The sequence below is a fragment of the Chelonia mydas genome, chromosome 16 (genome assembly GCF_015237465.2).
Source record: "Chelonia mydas isolate rCheMyd1 chromosome 16, rCheMyd1.pri.v2, whole genome shotgun sequence".
In the NCBI taxonomy this organism is placed as follows: Eukaryota; Metazoa; Chordata; order Testudines; family Cheloniidae; genus Chelonia; species Chelonia mydas.
In genome coordinates this window covers 25,601,190-25,620,933 of record NC_057857.1, presented here as the reverse complement: position 1 = coordinate 25,620,933, position 19,744 = coordinate 25,601,190, and the positions used below count along the sequence as shown (strand labels likewise).

At 40.8% G+C, this 19,744-nt stretch overlaps 1 protein-coding gene across 12 annotated transcripts in view; it reads left to right on the top strand.

The window, feature by feature from the left end:
- Nucleotides 1-19,744, top strand: part of GARNL3 (GTPase activating Rap/RanGAP domain like 3) — a 227,851-nt gene that overhangs the window by 67,862 nt on the left and 140,245 nt on the right. For 11 of the 12 annotated variants that reach the window (XM_043530540.1, XM_037879520.2, XM_043530542.1 and 8 more), the window contains 2 exons: nt 1,255-1,324; nt 15,830-15,904. In XM_043530540.1, coding sequence (XP_043386475.1) covers nt 1,255-1,324; nt 15,830-15,904 — 145 coding nt within the window. The remainder of the gene's footprint in view (nt 1-1,254; nt 1,325-15,829; nt 15,905-19,744) is intronic. The other variant, XM_043530544.1, reaches the window with a different exon arrangement.

The window sequence follows — 19,744 nt, the reverse complement described above, 5'->3', positions numbered from 1 at the left end:
TTATTCTACCTTCATTCCAACCACACAGAAGTCAAAAGGAAATAAAATAATTAAAGCATTTTAAATACCTGTAAATACAACCCAAAATAGCTTTTCCATAGTAAAAATTGTAATTTTAAATGTTGGTACCTTGGGGTCCTCTAGGGCTGAAGCAAGTGTTGTGAGTCTTACTGAAAGCTAAGAAATTCTCCTTCCATACACTTAAAGCTGCAGTTTCTACCATTGATGATTTCAAAGCTATCTAACAGGATATCTGTTCTTGCTCTGTGATTGACTGTTGTCCATGTTACATCGAAGCAATTTTTTGAGGAAAATATTTTTGTAGCAAGTTGAAAAAAAACTATATAATAGTAGTGACTGTTGGAAGCTAGTGGTAGGTTTGGGTTGTCAGGAAAAGTGCTGGGGAGATGGACTAGTAGACAGAGTGCACGTCAGGCAGTCAAAGGTTTATACTAAATTGCAGCCTTGCTTTTTTTTAAGATTGTATTTATAACATGGATATCACCACTATATATGTGGGGCCAAAGTGTACTATAGGTATTGAGAAAGGAAAATGCATTTGCCACTTGTTCTAGGTACACCAAACCCATAAATTGATATACATTATACTCATACGAAATAACTATGTTTGAATGCATGTGTGTGCACCCTCAGACATTTAACTTGGGGCTAGACTTCCATTTATTCTGAGTGAGAATTTTATTTTTGTCACTAAAGCCTACAGGAGGAGGAAACTATAAACTAATTATTGTTTTTTAAAAAACTTCAGAGGTAAAATCGTATTTTTATTTTCTATGAGTATTTAGGGCATATAAAGAGAGTCTCCTGTAAGAAAGTTAATTACAGCATACCACGTGTCAGCAAATATAGCTCATGTAGGCAGTCCTGTTCTATGTGTTAAGTTTATTGCAGGGTTTCTTTTCTCTTAGGTTAGGCAGAGATCTCAAATGAAATTTATAATCACCATCCACCCTGGAGCTCTCAGTTGATCACCTAATGACTAAATATATAATTTAATAATGGTTTTTCCTTCTGATCAGGCTCAGGCTTTTCATTCTCTTTCAGGGTAAAATGAAAGCTAGACTGCAATGGCTGCTAGAGGTTTTGCATGTTGTAAGGAGGGTCCCCTGCAGTGGTGAGCCTATGCACCGCAAACCTTGTTCAGCAGGAACGATTTTTGTCAATGGTAGCTGAATATTGCAGGAGCTTTAGGGCCAGTTAACTATGTCTACTGATGAAGCATTTCTGTTCCAGCTCTGTCTCTGAAGACTTGGGCTGTAGACGTGGAGAGTTCAGTAGAAAGCATTATGGATCTGTGGAGCTGGTAAGTTTATATAGACCATTCCATGATTCTCAGTTGTTCTGAATTTTAGCAGCTTGTAATGCAGAGCTTGTGGAAATCTATTTTGGTTTATGTGCAGGTGAAATATTATCACAAAAGCATCACAAATAGCCTGGAAAATTAAGGTTCTTAGGCTGAGCTTGAAAATTATAATGTCTTAAATCTATTTTGAGGTGGATATTTATTATCTTTGCTTGCAGACCTTTCACTCTAATCTAAATCTTCTCTGCCAGTCAGCTGAAAAATAGTATGTATCTAGCATTTACCTTAAAAATTCAAAAAGATTGAAAATTAGCCTGTTTTGTTGATATTAATTTGAGGTTGACAAAAGAGCAGCACTATGATTTTATAATTGATTGATATTTTGTGTGTGTGTGTTTGTTAATGGGGTGGGGTGGAGAGGTTGAAGTTAAAAATGGAGGTATAATTTTATCATAGAAAAACCTCTGCCCAAAAAAATCCATGCTAATTTATTTTGTTTAAGATTTTTCTTCAAATCTAGGCATGAAGTGAACATTTTTACTTCTTAATGAAGGAAGAATTTGGATATTGCATAAATTAACAGAGTATCAGTTATTGAAACAATGTCATTGACTATAGATAGCCAGAATTAGATTGTCCAAGTTGATACAGGGAAACTGAGGGGAAGGGGAAGAGGGAGAAGCTGTATTTTTATCCTTAATATAGGAAGGAATCTGGAATATCTTATTAGATAGCACTGCAATTTCAGGCTAGTAGAAAGTGTATTAATTGATAAGTATGCCAATTGTGTACACTGGTAGATTATTGTTCAGCAGTACAGTTGTGAGGAGACCAAGGATCAGATGTTTACACACACACGTATGTATTTTCTATACTAATTCAAGGTATTATCTCTGGTGATTAATAATAAAAGAAATAATCATAAGAGGGCAAATTAACTGTTGTCTGCTCAACAGACTATTTGTACCCTACTGAAAGTATTTAGGTTATTATTAGAAAAAAATCTGCAAATTTTTATTCATCGGTCCAAAATACAGTAATTTAGGACAAGTAACCTTAATTTTTGGTTTATTTGTTCTTTATCTGTTTGACATTTTGGACAATCTACTTTTGGTATCACATATGGGTAGAAACTAAATTTTTTTCTGTCACAATCATAGCTGTGGCAACAATTTTGGTGATGAGGTGATGGTGTTCACAGTAATTGTGAATTTTAATAAAGTTTGTGACCCCCACAGTGGTGGCTCCTGTGGTACCAGTTGCCTGCTCTGGGCATTGCAACCTGGCCCACATGGTAACAGCACAACTCAGGTTTGGCATGTCTTCCCATCTATAGATGAAGACGGGGTGGATGTGCCAAACCTGAGTGGTGCGGCAACCTAATGCACAGAGTTACAATGCTTGGAGCAGGGAGCTGGAGCCAGGCCCAGCCCGTGGGACAGGAGCTGTCACTGTGAGTGAGAGTGGAGTGGGTTTGATCTTCTGCCCTTCCAGTCTCTTGATGCCTCCCCTCCTTGGTGGGGTGGTCTTGCTCTCCAGTCTCCCCTCTTCTCCAGGGCTGGCTTGCTCTCCAACACCCCTCTGGGAGCCTTCCCTCCTCACTGGGCTGGGCTGCTCTTCAACATGCCTTTCCCCACAACCCTGGGCTATGAACTTTCCATGACTATGGATTTTTTTCTCAGCACCTGTGCTGTGAAATTGACTAAATTGTAGCTTCATTTATATTTTTCTATCTTTTCTACTTAGTAAATATCTGTTCCCCTAACATCAGGTTTTAAATGTTAAATAATGGCAGACATGGATCTGAAATTGAGGGGACGATTTTGGCTGTCATGAAACGTGGTTTAACTTTTCCCCTTAGTATAGCATACAAATCCCTGTAATTCCTCAGGCTTTTAAAAACAAAATATTGAATCAATGCTTTTTTTTCCTAAGCCTGTTCACTGCTTGAACAATTTTATTTTCTGCTGGGGATTTCCACCCTTAATGCAACAAAACCTGATCTACCCTAGAATTTCTCCCTAAATTTTCCCACTAATGTTACCACTGGTGCAACTACACCAGTGGGAGCAATAGCAGGAGATCTTGTGTAGACAAGGCACCAGCAGCTGCTGGTGTTTTTACTTATATGCGTTTTTGTCCCACTGTGATCGTGATTTACATATTGTATTTTAATCCAGTTATAAGCGTTTGTTCTCACAAAAAAATCGTCTGAGGTAAATAGTATTATATCCATTTTGTTGATGAGTAAATTGAGGTACAAAGGAGAAGTGACTTGCTCTAGGCTGCACAGTGAGTCATTGGCAGAGCTGGAAATGGAGCCCATCACCCTTGACTACCAGTCCTCTACTCTAAATGCAGCACACAGTGCCTCTCTGTACATACACACCACACATTTCCAAATGTATTAGTTAATTAAATAACATGCATATTAAATAGGCTTTAGTTTGAATGTCATCATGTAAATTTGGCAAGTCTGATTTAAGAGTCTTGTGAGCTACAATTTCATAAAATGTTTAAATAGTCAAAGGAGCTTTTACAGTTGATATACTTTAGTTCAACCACAACTTATCGGGCTTGATGCAGTAATAACTTGGTGAAAATGTATGTCGCAAGATATGTAGTAGGTCGGACTACATGATCACAATGGTCCCTTCTGGCCTTAAATCTATGAATACATGAATTTATAAAAAGCAGTCTTTAATGATCCAAAAAATGAGTGAAAAAAATCAGCTGAAGTAGGAAGGGAAGTAAAGGCAAATTATAACCAAAATAATCTTCTTGTACCCAATTTTGATTGTTTTCTTATTTATTATTTAGAAATCCCTATAGACATAGGCTGAAGAACTCTAGTGATCAGCTTGATTCCTCCTTAATAGGTTCAAAGAATAAATTACTTATATGTATACATCAGTTTTTAATATGCATCCAATACAGTATTTCTGAGCACGTGTACTATATTTAGAATAACATGCTGCTTATTTAAAAATCAGATTCCTTCCACCTCCTAAATATATATATTAGGGCTGTTGATTAATTGCAGTTAACTCACGCGATTAACTCAAAAAAATTAATCGCAATTAAAAAATTAATTGTCGTTTTAATCGCATTGTTAAACAATGGAATACCAATTGAAATTTATTAAATATTTTTGGATGTTCTTCTGCATTTTCAAATATATTGATGTCAATTACAACACTGAATACAAAGTACACTGCTCACTTTATATTATTATTTTTTATTGCAAATATTTTCTCTGTAAAAATGATCAACAAAAGAAACCATATTTTTCAATTCACCTCATACAAGTACTGTAGTGCAGTCTTTTTATTGTGAAAGTGCAACTTGCAAATAGTAGATTTTTTGTTACAGAATTGCACTGGAAAACAACACAATGCAAAACGTTAGTCTACAAGTCTACTCAGTCTTAATTCTCGTTCAGCCAATCGTTAAGAAAAACAAGTGTGACAGGGTCAGGCCGGATGGCTACAGGAGAGTAATAGAAGGCAGATATATTAGCCCTAGGTTAAGTAGGTCCCTTTTCCCTGGGTAAGGTAACAGGGAAGGTTCCAGAACAATCAGGAACCTTCTGGAGACAGTTAAGACAGACTGGCTGATTAGAACACTTGCAGCCAATCAAGAAGCTGCTAGAATCAATTAAGGCAGGCTAATCAGGGCACCTGGGTTTTAAAAAGGAGCTCACTTCAGTTTGTGGTGTGTGTGTGTAAGCAGCTGGGTGCTAGGAGCTGAGAGTGAGAACACATACGTTTGGAGGACTGAGGAGTACAAGCGTTATCAGACACCAGGAGGAAGGTCCTATGGTGAGGATAAAGAAGGTGTTGGGAGGAGGCCATGGGGAAGTAGGCCAGGGAGTTGTAGCTGTCACACAGCTGTTCCAGGTGGCACTCTAGACAGCTGCATTCCACAGGGCCCTGGGCTGGAACCCGGAGTAGAGGGCTGGCCCAGGTTCCCCCCAAACCTCCCAACTCCTGGTCAGACACAGGAGGAGTTGACCTGGACTGTGGGTTCACGAAAAGGGTCAAACTGAGGGCTGCCGTGAAGCTCCAAGGTGAGCAAATCCACCAATAAGCACAAGACCCACCAAGGTAGAGGAGGAACTTTGTCACACAAGTTTGTTTACATTTACAGGAGATAATACTGCCCACTTCTTATTTACAATGTCACCAGAAAGTGAGAACAGGCATTCACATGGGACTTTTGTAGCTCACATTGCAAGGTATTTACGTGCCAGATATGCTAAACATTCGTGCTTCGGCCACCATTCCAGAGGACATGCTTCCATGCTGATGCTGCTTGTTAAAAAAAAATGCGTTAATTAAATTAGTGACTGAACTCATTGTGGGAGAATTGTAAGTCTCCGGCTCTATTTTACCCATTTTCTGCCATATATTTCATGTTACAGTAGTCTTGGGTGATGACTCAGCACATGTTCATTTTAAGAACACTTTCGCTGCATATTTGACAAAACGCAAAGAAGGTACCAATGTGAGATTTCTAAAGATAGCTACAGCACTTGACCCAAGGTTTAAGAATCTAAAGTGCCTTCCAAAATCTGAGAGGGATAAGGTGTGGAGCATGCTCTCAGAAGCCATAAAAGAGCAATACTCTGATGCAGAAACTGCAGAATCCGAACCAGCAAAAAAGAAAATCAATCTTCTGCTGGTGGCATCTGACTCGGATGATGAAAATGAACATGTCAGTCCACGCTGCTTTGGAATGTTATTGAGCAGAACCTGTCATCAGCATGGACACGTCCTCTGGAATGGTGGTTGAAGCATGAAGGGATATATGAATCTTCAGCGCATCTGACATGTAAATATTTTGCGATGCCGGCTACAACAGTACCATGTGAAAACCTGTTCTCACTTTCAGGTGAACAAGAAGCGGGGAGCTTTATCTCCTGCAAATGTAAACAAACTTGTTTGAGCGATTGGCTGAACAACAAATAGCACTGAGTGGACTTGTAGGCTCTAAAGTTTTACAGTATTTTATTTTTAATGCAGTTATTTTTTTTGTTTTTTACAGTGCAAATATTTGTAATCAAAACTAAATATAAAGTGAGCACTGTACACTTTGTAGTCTCTTATAATTGAAATCAATATATTTGAAAATGTAGAAAACATCCAAATATATTTAAATAAATGGTATTCTATTATTAACAATGCAATTAATCACAACAATTTTTTAAAATTGCGTGATTAATCACGACTAATTTTTTTACTTGCATGATTAATCGCGACTAATTTTTTTAATTGCTTGACAGCCCTAATATATATGTGTGTCTGTCTATCTGTCTCTCTCTCTCTCTTTCTCAGTATTCATTCCCTACTCAAGTGAACACTGGTGTAAAAGAGATGGCCTTTGTGTGTCCTTGTGTTGGCTCACTGCAGGCTAATGACAACACCATTCACTGGGATAGGATGCCTCCATCTGTGCCCATAACTGAATTGGGAATATAAGTTCCAGAAATCCTACCATTCAGCACCCCCCCCTTAGAGGTTACAGGTTTTTCTTTTCTCCAGGAAAATCAGGATGGAATTACCAAGACAACAGCACTCGAACAAAACCAATATTTATTATAAACAGAGAGCAAATGGAGTTCTAAAAAATGGCTTGCCTTACATATTTAGATTTATACTTCTTATACACTAAACTAGATACAGCTTTTTTTCTTTGTTGCAGAGAAAAAAATCAAGTGAATAGCTTACCTCCCGTGAAAGCAGTCTAGTCTCTGACTCCTCTGGTGAGCCTGTCAGCATCACTTGTTGTCCAGAAAGAAAGGTCTCCCTTCCTTCCTCAGCCTGTCCTCCCCACACCACCTGATCCAAGCAAGTGATCCCTGCTTTCCAAACCAATTTTTATCAGATACAATTACACACACACACACACACACACAAAATGGGGGAACATACATGTACATGAACATGCCTTATCCTGCAGGAGAGTGCTCATTAGTGATGGCTTTCAGAGTAGCAGCTGTGTTAGTCTGTATCCGTAAAAAGAAAAGGAGTACTTGTGGCACCTTAGAGATAATAAATTTGTTAGTCTCTAAGGTGCCACAAGTACTCCTTTTCATTAGTGACGATTAGCTTCCCTTTCAGAGGCCTAACAACATACTTCAAAACCTACCTTTCACAGACCATGTTGTCTGTTGGTATGTATTTTTGGTCAAGCCTTTTGTTAAACCTCTGAAAGCAGGTTTTTTTTTTTTTTTTTTGGTCGTGAATTCTGGACAGGTCCCCAGACCCTCTTTCACAACTTTTAATAACAAACTAGAGGTGGGATTTTCAAAAGTGCTCAGTGTTAGCCTTATACTGCTCACACATTGAGTACTTCTGAAAATTCCATGCTTTGACTCTGAAACCAGCAGGTAGAGCAAATTCTAACCATAGATCCTCCACTGTTCCATGTGCGAAGTGGACTTCTTTGACCTTGCCTTCTCCATTATGAACATAGAGCAGTGTGTACATATAACAGAAAATAGCCTATAAAACTACATTGCACACACAGTTCTTCACCGAGGGAGAGTATGAAAGGGAGCATGTACTACAGGTGACAGATATTAACCACATCACTTAATGTACTACTGGAAGGCGCTTAGATACTACAGTGATGAAGGCAGGAGAAGAACCTATATAAAATTACATATAGCAAATACATTGAAAGACCAGTAAGTTGCAGACTCAGCAAAAGCGGTCAGAAGCTAGCAAAGGCCAATATTAAGGTTGTTTATGCCACTTTAATATGGTCTCCATTGTGCATATGCATTTTGATACAGATTTTTAATTATATGAAGACATACTATTTTTCCACAGTGCCTCATTCAGTGCACAGGGTGGATGGGGCTTACTTAGTGAGCAGCTTATTGACTGTTTTATCCTAATCAATGTGTGGCCCCATACATTATTTACTGCATGCTGTTCAAAATTTGCTTTAAATACAGAATTATTAATTTTCTCGTAGCTTTTCTGTGACTTGTCACTGTAGTATGAGAATGTTTCACAAACATAAATTCATTTATCTCACCGAGAAACACACCTGCTCAGTGATGATTCCCTCTTCCAGTTACATTTTGAGACATATCAGTTTTAGTTTTTAATCCATTTAATGTATGCCCTGTTGATTTTGTATTGTTCAAGTGTTTTATTCAAAAAGTTGTGCGGTACCAAGTCTGATGCCTTACAGAAGTTTAAGTATATTACCTCAACACTGTTACCTGTATCAATCAACCAACTTGTAATCCTGTCAGAGTAACCTGATATCTTTTTTTTTTTTAATAGGAATTATTTTTCATTAACTTGTAAAGTTTTGAATATGGTTTAAGATTGTGGAAATCTACTGGAGGGCTTCTAAAAGGAAATAATAATGAAATATATGGAGGTAAATGGAAAATTGGATGAAATTCAACATGGGTTTACCAAAAGTAGATCATGCCAGACTAACTTGATATCTTTGTTTGATGAGATTAGATCTACTGCATTTCCCTAACTGGATTTCAGCAGGGCATTTGATACCATATCATCTACGAAATTAGTAGTTAAAATGGGGATTAATACAAGAATTGTAAAATGGGTAAGGAACTGGCTAAAGGGGAGAGAACAACTGGTTGTACTGAAAAGAGATCTGTCAGACTGCTGGGTGGTTACTGGTGGAGTTCCTCAACGATCGATCTTGGAACTAATCTTTTAAAATTTATTATGCTGGCACAAAAAGCAGGCATGTGCTACTGAAATTTGATGATGATACAAACTTGGGAGGTGTTGTCAATACAGAGGAGGATCAGAATATTGTACAGGAAGAACTGGATGACCTAGAGGACTGGAGTAATAGAAATTGGATGAAATTTTATGGTACAAAGTATAATTTTGTGCACTTAGGGACTAGTAACAGAAGTTTCTGCTATAAACAATGGGGTTTTTAGTTAAAAATGACAAAGGAGGGGAAAGACCTGAGCGTATTACTTAAGGACTATGAGCCACCAGTGTAGTGCAGCTGTGAACAAGGCAAATGCTAGCAGGAAAAAAAGGACCTTTCCTGGGCCCCAGTTTGGAGTGGGTGCCCCATCCTGCCTTCACTCATATGAGCTTAGCATGGCACTAACTCCGATTTCTCCTGACCACCAGCAAATAGACTTTACTGTGCAGAAGCTCAGAAGCTGCTATTTCATGAGCTGTTAGTAATTTATGCTTGATCTAACTTTTATCCAAAACAAGCTAACAGATGTGCTTCTGGCTTTCAGTTTAAGAGCAGAAATATGTGTAGGCCTTTGCAAAAGTATTTTAAGAAGATTCCCATGCTGCCACATTGATCCCAAATGCTTCTACCATTCTGTCATATATCTGGCCAACTGTCCCCTGCTGGGCATCCACAGACTGCTGTGAGGGGAATCCAAGCCCTTGGTCCCTGGATCCTTGAGAATTTAAACACTCTGGAGTCTGAATGAAATCCAGATACTGTCCCAATCTTGGGGTCCCTAGGCACACTCTTGGGGTACAGACTTTCTATCTAGCACCGCCTTCTGAGAGCTGGGGCCCACTGTTTAACTACCTAGTCCCTCTGGGCTCAGCATTGACCCTTTAGACTCCCTTGGATTTAAACACACACTCTCAGAACTCCACCCCAAAAATGTGAAGTTTCTGATTTAAATAGTTTGTCTCCAGAGGCATGCAGTAGTTGTGAAGAATTTAACATACACATAAGTCTAATGCATTTGCTTTTTCCTTAATCATATAAAGCAAAAGAGAATGTACAAAGTATACAAAACAAACCCTACACACATTTCCCTGCCTTCGTTTTCTCACCACTCCAGGTTGGGGTCAGAGATCCTTGAATTGTCAAAAGTCCTTTTGCTTCAATACGTGGTTTGCATGCTGGAACATGCAGCTTTCTTCCCCCTAGGTTACCTTGCTTCCTTAGTCCTGGTCTTGTATAGTGAGATGTTATTAAAACCCTGTTCACCATAAATCAAGTTCTTCTTCAAGTGCTTGCTTATGTCGATTCCATTCTAGGTGTGCGCGAGCCCATGTGTGTGGCCGTTGGAGATTTTTGCCTTAGCAGTACCCATAGGGCCGGCTGTAGCGTGCTCTAGTGTGCCGCACCCATGCCGCAGTATATCAGGTGCTGCTGGCCTATGCCCTCTCAGTTCCTTCTTACCGCCCATGGTGGTCAGTCAGAGCGCCTCTCTTTTTTGTCAAGAGCTAGTGGTTTCTCCCATTGGACTTCATGCCTTCGGGCCTTTGTTAGATTGTAGTTAGTGTTAAGTAGTTAAGTGCATAGTTAGCTGATGATTAGGGTCCCAGCAGGGACTTTGCCCCAAGCTCCCGGGTTTAAGCCCTGCTAAGTCTGTGGTAGGCCTATGCCTGTGAGTGTCCCCCACAACAGTTGCCTTAAGTGTTTGGGGGAATCACACATCATGGAGTGTTGCTGGATCTGTAAGAATTTTCGGCCTCACACCCAGAAGGAGGAGGACATTTGCCTTAGGACTCTTCTGATGGAGTCTGCTCTCCGCCCAGCTTTCAAGCCCTCTACGCAGGCTGCAATGAGTACTTCGGCCTCAGTGCGCCGCCAGCACCTGGCTCCTCTTGGCACTATTTGCTGTTGCCGGTGCTGAAGAAGAAGACGAAGAAGCGCTCGCTGGCACTGAGCAAGGAGGCCCAGGAGTCATCGGTAGAGGGACCGGCCTGTCCGCCAACCTTCTCCGGAGCAGCGCGAGCGTGCCTCCGCGGCTGGGGCTCTTAGCCCTCTTAAAAGTCTGTCACTGACTCTGGTGAGCGGTATGGGACCTTGCCATTGTACCTTCACCGTCGCATCCCAAACCCAGGCACAGAGAGAGCACAGGTCTCCACCTGCTCCTATGACGTCTCCGGTGCTGCAGGACCAGGCCAAGGCTCCCTGAGAGGACAAGCCAGCCATTAAGACCCCTCCGGGGGCAGGAGAGCACTGTAGGTCACCGGACAACATTGCCAAAACTCTCCCCCGGATGTTATTCACCAGTGCAAGATTGGCATTCCCCATATTATGACCGTTTGCCCTATCGCCTGTGTGTGTCTAGACGTCGGTCCCGGTCGCCGGCACCATGGGACCACTCCCCCTTGTGTTACCAGTCTCCGCAGCACTGTTCCCCCCCATGGCAATCTCTCCAGCACTGGTTCTCCCTGGTATAGCCTCTGGTCACTTAAGCCTGGTCAGCGCTCACTGGTGGGCCACAAGACATTTTGTTTAAATTGACTGACTGTCTGCATGCACAGCCCTCCGCATCTCCCAGTGGCTGCGGTTCGCCATTCCCGGCCAATGGGAGCTGCGGGAAGCGACGCGGTCAAGTTGCACCTGGCAGCTATTTCTGCATTTCACCCTCCGCTTTAGGGCAGATCCCTGAAAGAGCTAGAGCACCTGTACCCACACGTCTGAGACCCGGTTCCCCCTTGGGATCTGAATCTGGTGCTCTCAAAGCTCATGGGCCCTCCTTTTGAACCCCTAGCTCCCTGCTCCCTCCTACTCCCTTTTCCAGAAGGTTTTCTTCTTGGTCGCCATAATGTCGGCATAGCAGGTGTCCAAGATCAGGGTGCTCATGTCAGAGCCGCCCTATACAGTCTTCTACAAGGACAAGGGCCAGCTGCGCAAGCATCCGGGTTTGCTGCCGAAGGTTGTTTTCCAGTTCCATACAGGCCAGGACGTTTACTTACCGGTCCTCCATCCAAAGCCTCATGCATCAGATGAGGAGTGCAAGCTGCATACACTGGATGTCAGACAGGCGCTGGCCTTCTACATCAATAGAGTGCGACTGTTCCATAAGTCAATGCTGTTGTTTGTTGCTGTCACGGACAGGATGAAGGGCTGCCCAGTGTCAGCCCAGAGAATTTCCTCTTGGATCATGGCGTCAATCTGCCACTGCTACGAGCTGGCGAAAGTGCCCCTGCCAGCGATTTTGATGGCTCTTTCCACTAGAGCGCAGGTATCTTAGGCATCCTTCCTGGCGCAGGTGCTGATCTAAGAAATCTGTCGGGCCACCACCTAGTCGTCCATCCATATATTCGCATTGCACTACGCACTGACTCGGCAGGCGCGAGATGATGCCGGCTTTGGCAGAGCTGTGCTACAAGCTGCATGACTGTGAACTCTGAGCCCACCTCCATTGATACTGCTTGCGAGTCATCGAGATGTGTTGCTTACAGGGTAGATTTTGATTTAAATCAAATTGATTTAAATCACTAGTCAGGAAGACTTGATTTAATCATGAATTTCTACATAAAAGTGCTTTCTTGTTGGTTATAACCTTAATACATATTCTTCACAACTCAGAGATAGATATAGGTTTCATTTTTAGAAGGTACACACATATATTTTTAAAGTGATTTATTTTGAAAACTTTTCAGATTAGTTTTACAGCTATATCAGAAAATGAATGATTGTTTGGTAATTTCATATACCAAAGGTAATTGAAGCAGATAGTTCACCTCCCAATGACTACATAAATATCTCCAATTCAATGGCTTAATCATTAATATTTGGAGGATTTCTTGCTATGCTGTTATTAGGAGGAGAACATCACCAGACAGACATTTCAATTGTTTTATTTAACTAAAACAACAACATTATGTATTCTGGACTTTTTTCTTCAACAGAAAACATATAATATTTTAACAAAATAAGCATATGAATTTTGAATTTAGTTAAACATTCAAGCTTTTTAAAATCAGGTTTGTTTTTGTTAAAATTATTTTTAACTAAAATAGTTAAATATTTTAAAAAAAAAAAACAAAAATTAAATCAACGGTGTCAGCCAAGTCAACATGAGAAACATAAAATATTGGCTTCTGCAGCTAACTCAGTTGTCTTCATCTTTATTTTCCTGTTTGTCCTAATATGGATAAGAAAAACAAGCTTTCGTGCTTTTTCAGGTCCCAAACAATTTTTAAATTTTTGAATGAATTAGTTGAAACGAAGAAAATATTCTTTCTACACTGGCAGAAGAAGCTACTGCTGTTTAAAAGTGAGATTGTCACTTCTACGGTCTCTGAATCCAAGTGCTTAAGTGACTTCCACCAGTTCACTGGTGTGACTGTCTTTAAAACATAATCAGCAAACATATATTTCTTGAATGGTTCTTATTCCCAAACTAGGTCTCTTTTATGGCCTCCTGCCATTACAGGTTTTCCATTAAAGTGAGAGAATGGTATGGTAGATCTCAAATCAATGAAGGCTACACTCAGAAAGACCTCAAGACTTCTGGAATATGCTGCTCAAACAATTTCACTTTTGTTTCTGCTGCCTGTCCCTCCCTTCTCACATTTATCTCCAGACTTCTTCTCCTTGTCCAGATCTATTCCACCCCCAACAATCTTCTATTCATTGAACTTTTTGAAACTTTGCACTTTTAGAGAGAGGTGAGGGATTGACTCTGTGTTCACCAATTTGCAGAGGAACACCACCTCTGACAATGTGAATCTGCAAAGGTTTCCAATTGCTGGAAAGTTTAAGGCCAGGAATCATGTAACTAGCATGGGAGCAAGTATCTAAATTCATAGATTGATAGATTCCAAGGCCAGAAAGGACCACTATTTTCATCTAGTCTGACTTCCTGCATAACACAGGCCGTAGAACTTCCCCCACAAAATTCCTAGAGCCTATCTTCTATAAATACAGCCAGTTTTGATTTAAAAATTCAGTGATGGAGAGTACACCATGACCGTTGGTAAATTGTTCCAATGGTTACTCTTTCTGTTAAAAATTTACACCTTATTTCCAGTCTGAATTTGTCTATTTTCAGCTTGTCAATCGTCTGACAATTGTCATAAGACTTGAGAAAACTCCCTCAAAAATGTTTTCATCCTGCCAAAATGAGTGGATGACACAGCTCCAGGGTACAAAGAGTAGCACTGAGTAAATGTATTAATTGAATTTTAAGTGACAGCCTTACGAATCTTGGCTACGGATACATTGGAGAGAAGCGATGGGGATGTTTACACATTTGGTTGAATGGGCTCTAAATAACCTCTGTGCACTAGAGGTCCTATCGTCTCTGAGGCCTTTCTGTATCTGAAGTTAGGAGAATTGTCTATGTAACAATTACAACTATGTGTGTACTTGGGAAATGCCCACCAGACAGTAAGCAACCAGCCTTAATGGGCCATTGGGAGAAGACAATGGGTCTTCAAAGATGTGGATTTCCCATCTTCCCTGGAGTTACTTCCTGTGGGACATTGCAAATAATGGTTTCATGGTTGCTTTGACACTGCAGGGTCAGGTGATAAGGTCACCTGGTACAAAATATCACCTTGGATACTGCTGGTACTTTTCCACTGGAAACAAAGGCTTCCTGCGCTATGTAAATTCTATTTAAGGCTGGGAAGGAAGGCATTCAGGACTCTCCTCCATTGCCTGCCCAGGAAGGAAGACTGCTAAAAATACCGTAAGGGAAAGGCAGGTTTGAGTCCAGGCTGAGACGGGGGTCCAGTCTGTAAAGAGAAATAACTGGAACTCTAAGCTACAGAAACTCTGCAACTTGCCTAAAACAACATTTAGGGTGAGAAATTACATTTTGTAACCTGTTTCTTGAGTGTATTAAGCTTAGTTTGCGTGTTTTGTTTTATTTGCTCAGTAATTTGCTTTGTTCTGTTTCCTACCCCTTATAATCACTTTAAAATTTACCTTTCATAGTTAATAAACTTGTTTTTAGTTTATTTAAAAACCCAGTTTGTAAGATTCAAAAGGCTGTGCATATCTCTCTCCACACTGAGGGAAAGTGCCAATTCTTATGAGCTTGCGCTGTGCAGATCTTTCTATACAGCGCAAGACAATATTATTTTGGGTTTATACCCCGAAGGAGGTGTGAACCTGAGTGCTGGCCATTCTCCTAGCTAAGTCTTCCCAATCAGAGCTGATTTCAGTCTGTCTGCAGCTGGATGTGGCCTTACCTGCGTGTGTGCTGGAGAAGGCTTGAGAGCCTAGCACAGCAAAAACAAGGTGAGGAAACCCAGGCTGGTGGAAGGGCAGGCTCAGTGAGACCCCAGCACATCAGGTGGTACCCCAGGAGGGGGGTCCAACCCGTCACAGTATTAATGTGTCGTGGTCCAGGCAGCCTAGTTTTCTCTCCTTGAGTAAAACTGTCTGCCTTCTGGTAATCAGTTAGTGGAATTGCATCTCTCATAGTCGGGGACTGCATGTCAGTGCAGCCAAAATTTGAGACCAAAAAAACTTGTAATTTGCAGTGGGCAAGCCACTCCAGCAGGTGTACACAATAGCCCCTTCCCTGCCTGAGTCCTTACAATGAGTAAATTTTTGGTGGAAGTTGTCTTTTGTTGGCCAAACTGATAATTATTACTCTGAGTTGAGCTTATCTTCGGGGGAGAGGGGAAGGACAGGTTGCACACCTCTGGCTAAGATGGTGGAAGCCAAACTGAGCTGGTTTTGTTGTTTAATTTCTGATTAGGTGGAGGCTTTTGAAGTCAAAACTTTGTATCTCTAACTTTGACTCTTTTTTCACAGCTTATATCTAGTGATGCTGATGGAGCCATTCAAAGAGCCGGACGTTTCCGAGTGGAAAACGGATCTTCTGATGAGGTAAGAAAAAGCCTCTGTTTATATCTATTGCCTTTTCCTATTCAAAGATAAATCAATTAAGTAACAGCATTTTCAAATTTCTGAAGTGTTGTATCATAGAAGATTAGGGTTGGAAGAGATCTCAGGAGGTCATTAATTCAATATACAAGGTTGATACTCAATGCGAGGAAGTTTATTTGGCTGCAATGATTGGGCATTGTCAGAGCACTGTCCTCTCAGAAGCGTTCATGGATATGTCTGGTTCCTCTCAGTCTTCTAACTCTAAAAATAGATATTTGATATAGTGAATGATAACCTAGCCTTACACTGTAGAATATAAATTGCTGAACTTGGGGCAGAAAAGGGCCCCTTACCAATCATTTCACAATTAGCTGGATACATTACTGCAGGAAGGGTGGGAGTTTGCTGAAGCATTTGATGTAAACCTGTACCAGAGTCATAATGCAGGATTGGATGATCTGAATGATGACTAATCTGATCCAGTATGGTTGTATGTGTGTAATGTAGAATATTAGAAATTATGTTCTTGATATAAAATTATTTTCCTACATTTTTGAGACGAGATATAGAATCCTGATCAAGGTATAATCCTACTTCCAGCTCTGCTACTTCTATCCCCAGACTTTCTCATGTAAGTCAGTATATTTAATTTAAAATGCATGTATTTTATATCAGCCTGTCTGGCCACATGTGACACATCACGGGCAATCTAAATTCAAAACTCAAGATAGCTCCTTCCTTCCTAGCAGGGGCCGGAAGTGGTGCAGAGACAGCCCCCATGTTGCTTTGCAAAATCCTTCCCTCTTTTCCTTAAAGATTTCAGGATCAGAGCTGATAGATTCTGGAGGGAATTGTGTCCAGGCCCTGCTCATTCTAAAGGAAGGTGGCCTAATATGGGGACGTTAAAGGATGAGTTGAGGAAAGGAAGAAAACAAGGGTGTTTGAATCTTCCAGACCATTTGAACAGGTTCTGTTATAATACCATGACTTAACTCCAGCCCTGCCCTTCATGTTGGTCCCACGTGGACAACCATACTCTTTAACAACCCCACCTGAGCCACCACACTGCCATCACCCAACATAGCTTCAATACAGGATTTAAGTGCTGCAGAGGGCATTATATTGGCTATCTGCATCTAGAGGAATATTGCCCTCCATGTTGCCATCTGCATAGGTAGTTTCAAATTTGTTTGTTCAAACGTAATGAAAATCATAAATAATTTTCATTTTTGAAGTGATAGGGGCATTGGGATGATCTCAGTAAGTCAGTTGCTTAGCATGCATTACTGAAGAAAAAACTTTTGTGTGGTTGAAAGGGATGTTTTAAGGTATTGAGCACCAAGTAACATCCTAAAAGTTACTAAAAAGTTATAATCTTGAGAAACAAGAAACAATAATTGTTTCTCTTAATGCCATTTCAGGGATGTGACGTATTATTTTAGTTAAATGGGGTTCTTGCTATGCTCTAGGGACAGCACAACTAAAGATAAGCAAAATAATCACAATTATTAACTAGGATTAGTTTATTACTAATGAAAGGGAAAGGGAGAAAATAAAATAAAAACAGAGCATAAGCAATAAATGCTTCACTTACTTCAGTTGGAATCTCTTCTGTATTTGTGTCTATGGAGAGTTTTTAATGGAGATTACACCATAAGAGTTGGGCCCTCTCTGGTGGAGACACTCTTCTCTACATAAGATAAGATCAAAGTATATTAGTTCCCAAATCAGTAGAGTCCTGTCTTAGTGTATCATTGAGCACTAAAACAGTCTGTAGATGGGACAAGGAATTTTGTTTCAGGGTTGGAGAATTGTATTTGGTTTACCATGGTTAAACAGTTTAAATATGATCATATAGTGAGTGATATTAACTAAGTCTTATGAAACCAAAGAAATATTTAAATTCAGCTATTTAAAAGATGCCATTTAGAGTGGTCCCGAGACAGGCAAATTAAAGACTATTAAGAATCTTAAATTTAAATTAAGTCCCAATATTTCTCTCCATTTACAAAGGTTAGCTTATGTTTCCTTTCCATGAGTACATAGTTTAAACTTTAAACAGTCTGGTGTTTAACAGGAGAAACTTGTTTGATACCTTAAATTATAATAGCATTTTGGTATTCCATTTAAAAGTTTTACAAGAAAAAATTAAATGCAGTGCTTCATCTCTGAATTGGGTAACGTGATTCTGTTGTAGAAGCAGTGCTGGGCTGGAAGGTTGCCGCTTCTTGATGTGGTGGTGTGCAGCTTCTTTGTAGTTGTAGTATTGCTGCTGTGTGCTTGGTTGTATAGATGAAATGAATAGACTGACTGAGAGTGCAGGAGTTAACACAGTAGTCCAAGGGCATGCCTACACTGCAGAGTAAGCTCAGACTCAGACTTGAGCCCAAATCCCCCCTTCATCTACACACAATCTGTCTGACTCAGCTCTAGGTCCCAGGACTCTGCAGTAGTAGAGGATTCAAGCTTGGTCCCCACGGGGACTTGGGTCCAAACTCCATCATTTTGCAGTATGGATGCAGCTTGGGCCCAGGTCTGCCAGACTTGGGTCCTGAGAGTCTGCCACTGCTATCCCACAATCCCATGGGATGGTGTCCTTTCTCTTTTCTATCCTAAGACTGGCCAGTTGACTCCCAGGAAACAGAAGTTACCCCTCTGATGCAAGTACAGCTGCTCGGCATTTAATCTTTCCATTTTATTCTGACCACTGAGCTGGAAGCAGAGTGAACCTTCTCTTGTGTTTGTAATAGTTACTGACACAAAGGACTCCTTTGTCAGTTGTGCTGCTTAGCTGGTCATAGGGGCACAGCCAGATTTTGGTTAATCTCTGGTGCAAGGCAAGCAAACAGTTTGACTTTAGCAAGAGGTCCTGGCTTCAGCTATAGGGGTTTCTGAGGAAAGTCCAAAATACAGTTGAGGGACCTTCCTTTTGACAGATCGAAGCTGTTTGCAGAAAAGACTGATGAGTCTCTATATACCTTAAAAGACTCAAGGGCCATGTTGCGTTCTTTGCAAATTTACACACCTACACAGAAAAGAAAGTTCAGTAAGTCCCAGATAGCGCAGAGATATCGTTCTGCTTGGTTTCCTGCCAGAGATATTACAAACTCCAGTGTAAGAGGCAATGATTCCAGAAGAGGAGACCATCTACCTCCTGAGGCATTGACCTCACAACTGACAACTTAGAAACATCAATTTTGATGGGGTGGTTGAGGTGCTGATTACCATTCCCGTTAATACCTGCTGCAACCATCTGCTTTTCTCCCTTACTTCAGTGACCACCTTTTTCACTTCTGCTAAGATGATTTCAACAAGAAATTCCATCCACTTTATTTCACTCTCACCATCCCACCCCACTTCCCTATCTGTCTTCAGGGACTCCTCTCATGAGCACTTCTTACGACAGGAAATAGGCTGTCTCCTGAATTAGGGTGATATAGAACCAGCTCCTACACAACACCAAGAGAAGGGGTTTTATTCCAGATACTTCCCGGTTCCAAAAAAAGAATGGCGGTTGGAGACCCATTCTAGATTAAGATTACTCAACAGATTTGTAAAGGTTCAGAAGTTTAGGATGGTAACTCTTGCAGCAATAATTCCCTCACTGGGATTGGTTCTAAACCCCTGACCGCCAGGATACTTACTTTTATATAGTGAGTCACCATTCTCATAGAAGGTTCCTCCACTTCACTCTGGGGAAAGAGCGTTTCCAAGAGAGGGTGCTTCCATTTGGTCTCTCCTCAGCACCAGAGTGTTCTCAAAAGTTCTCTCAGTGGTGGCTTCTCAAGGGATTCTCCTACAACGAATCCTTTTTGGCCACTCAAAGGGCCATAGATCTAT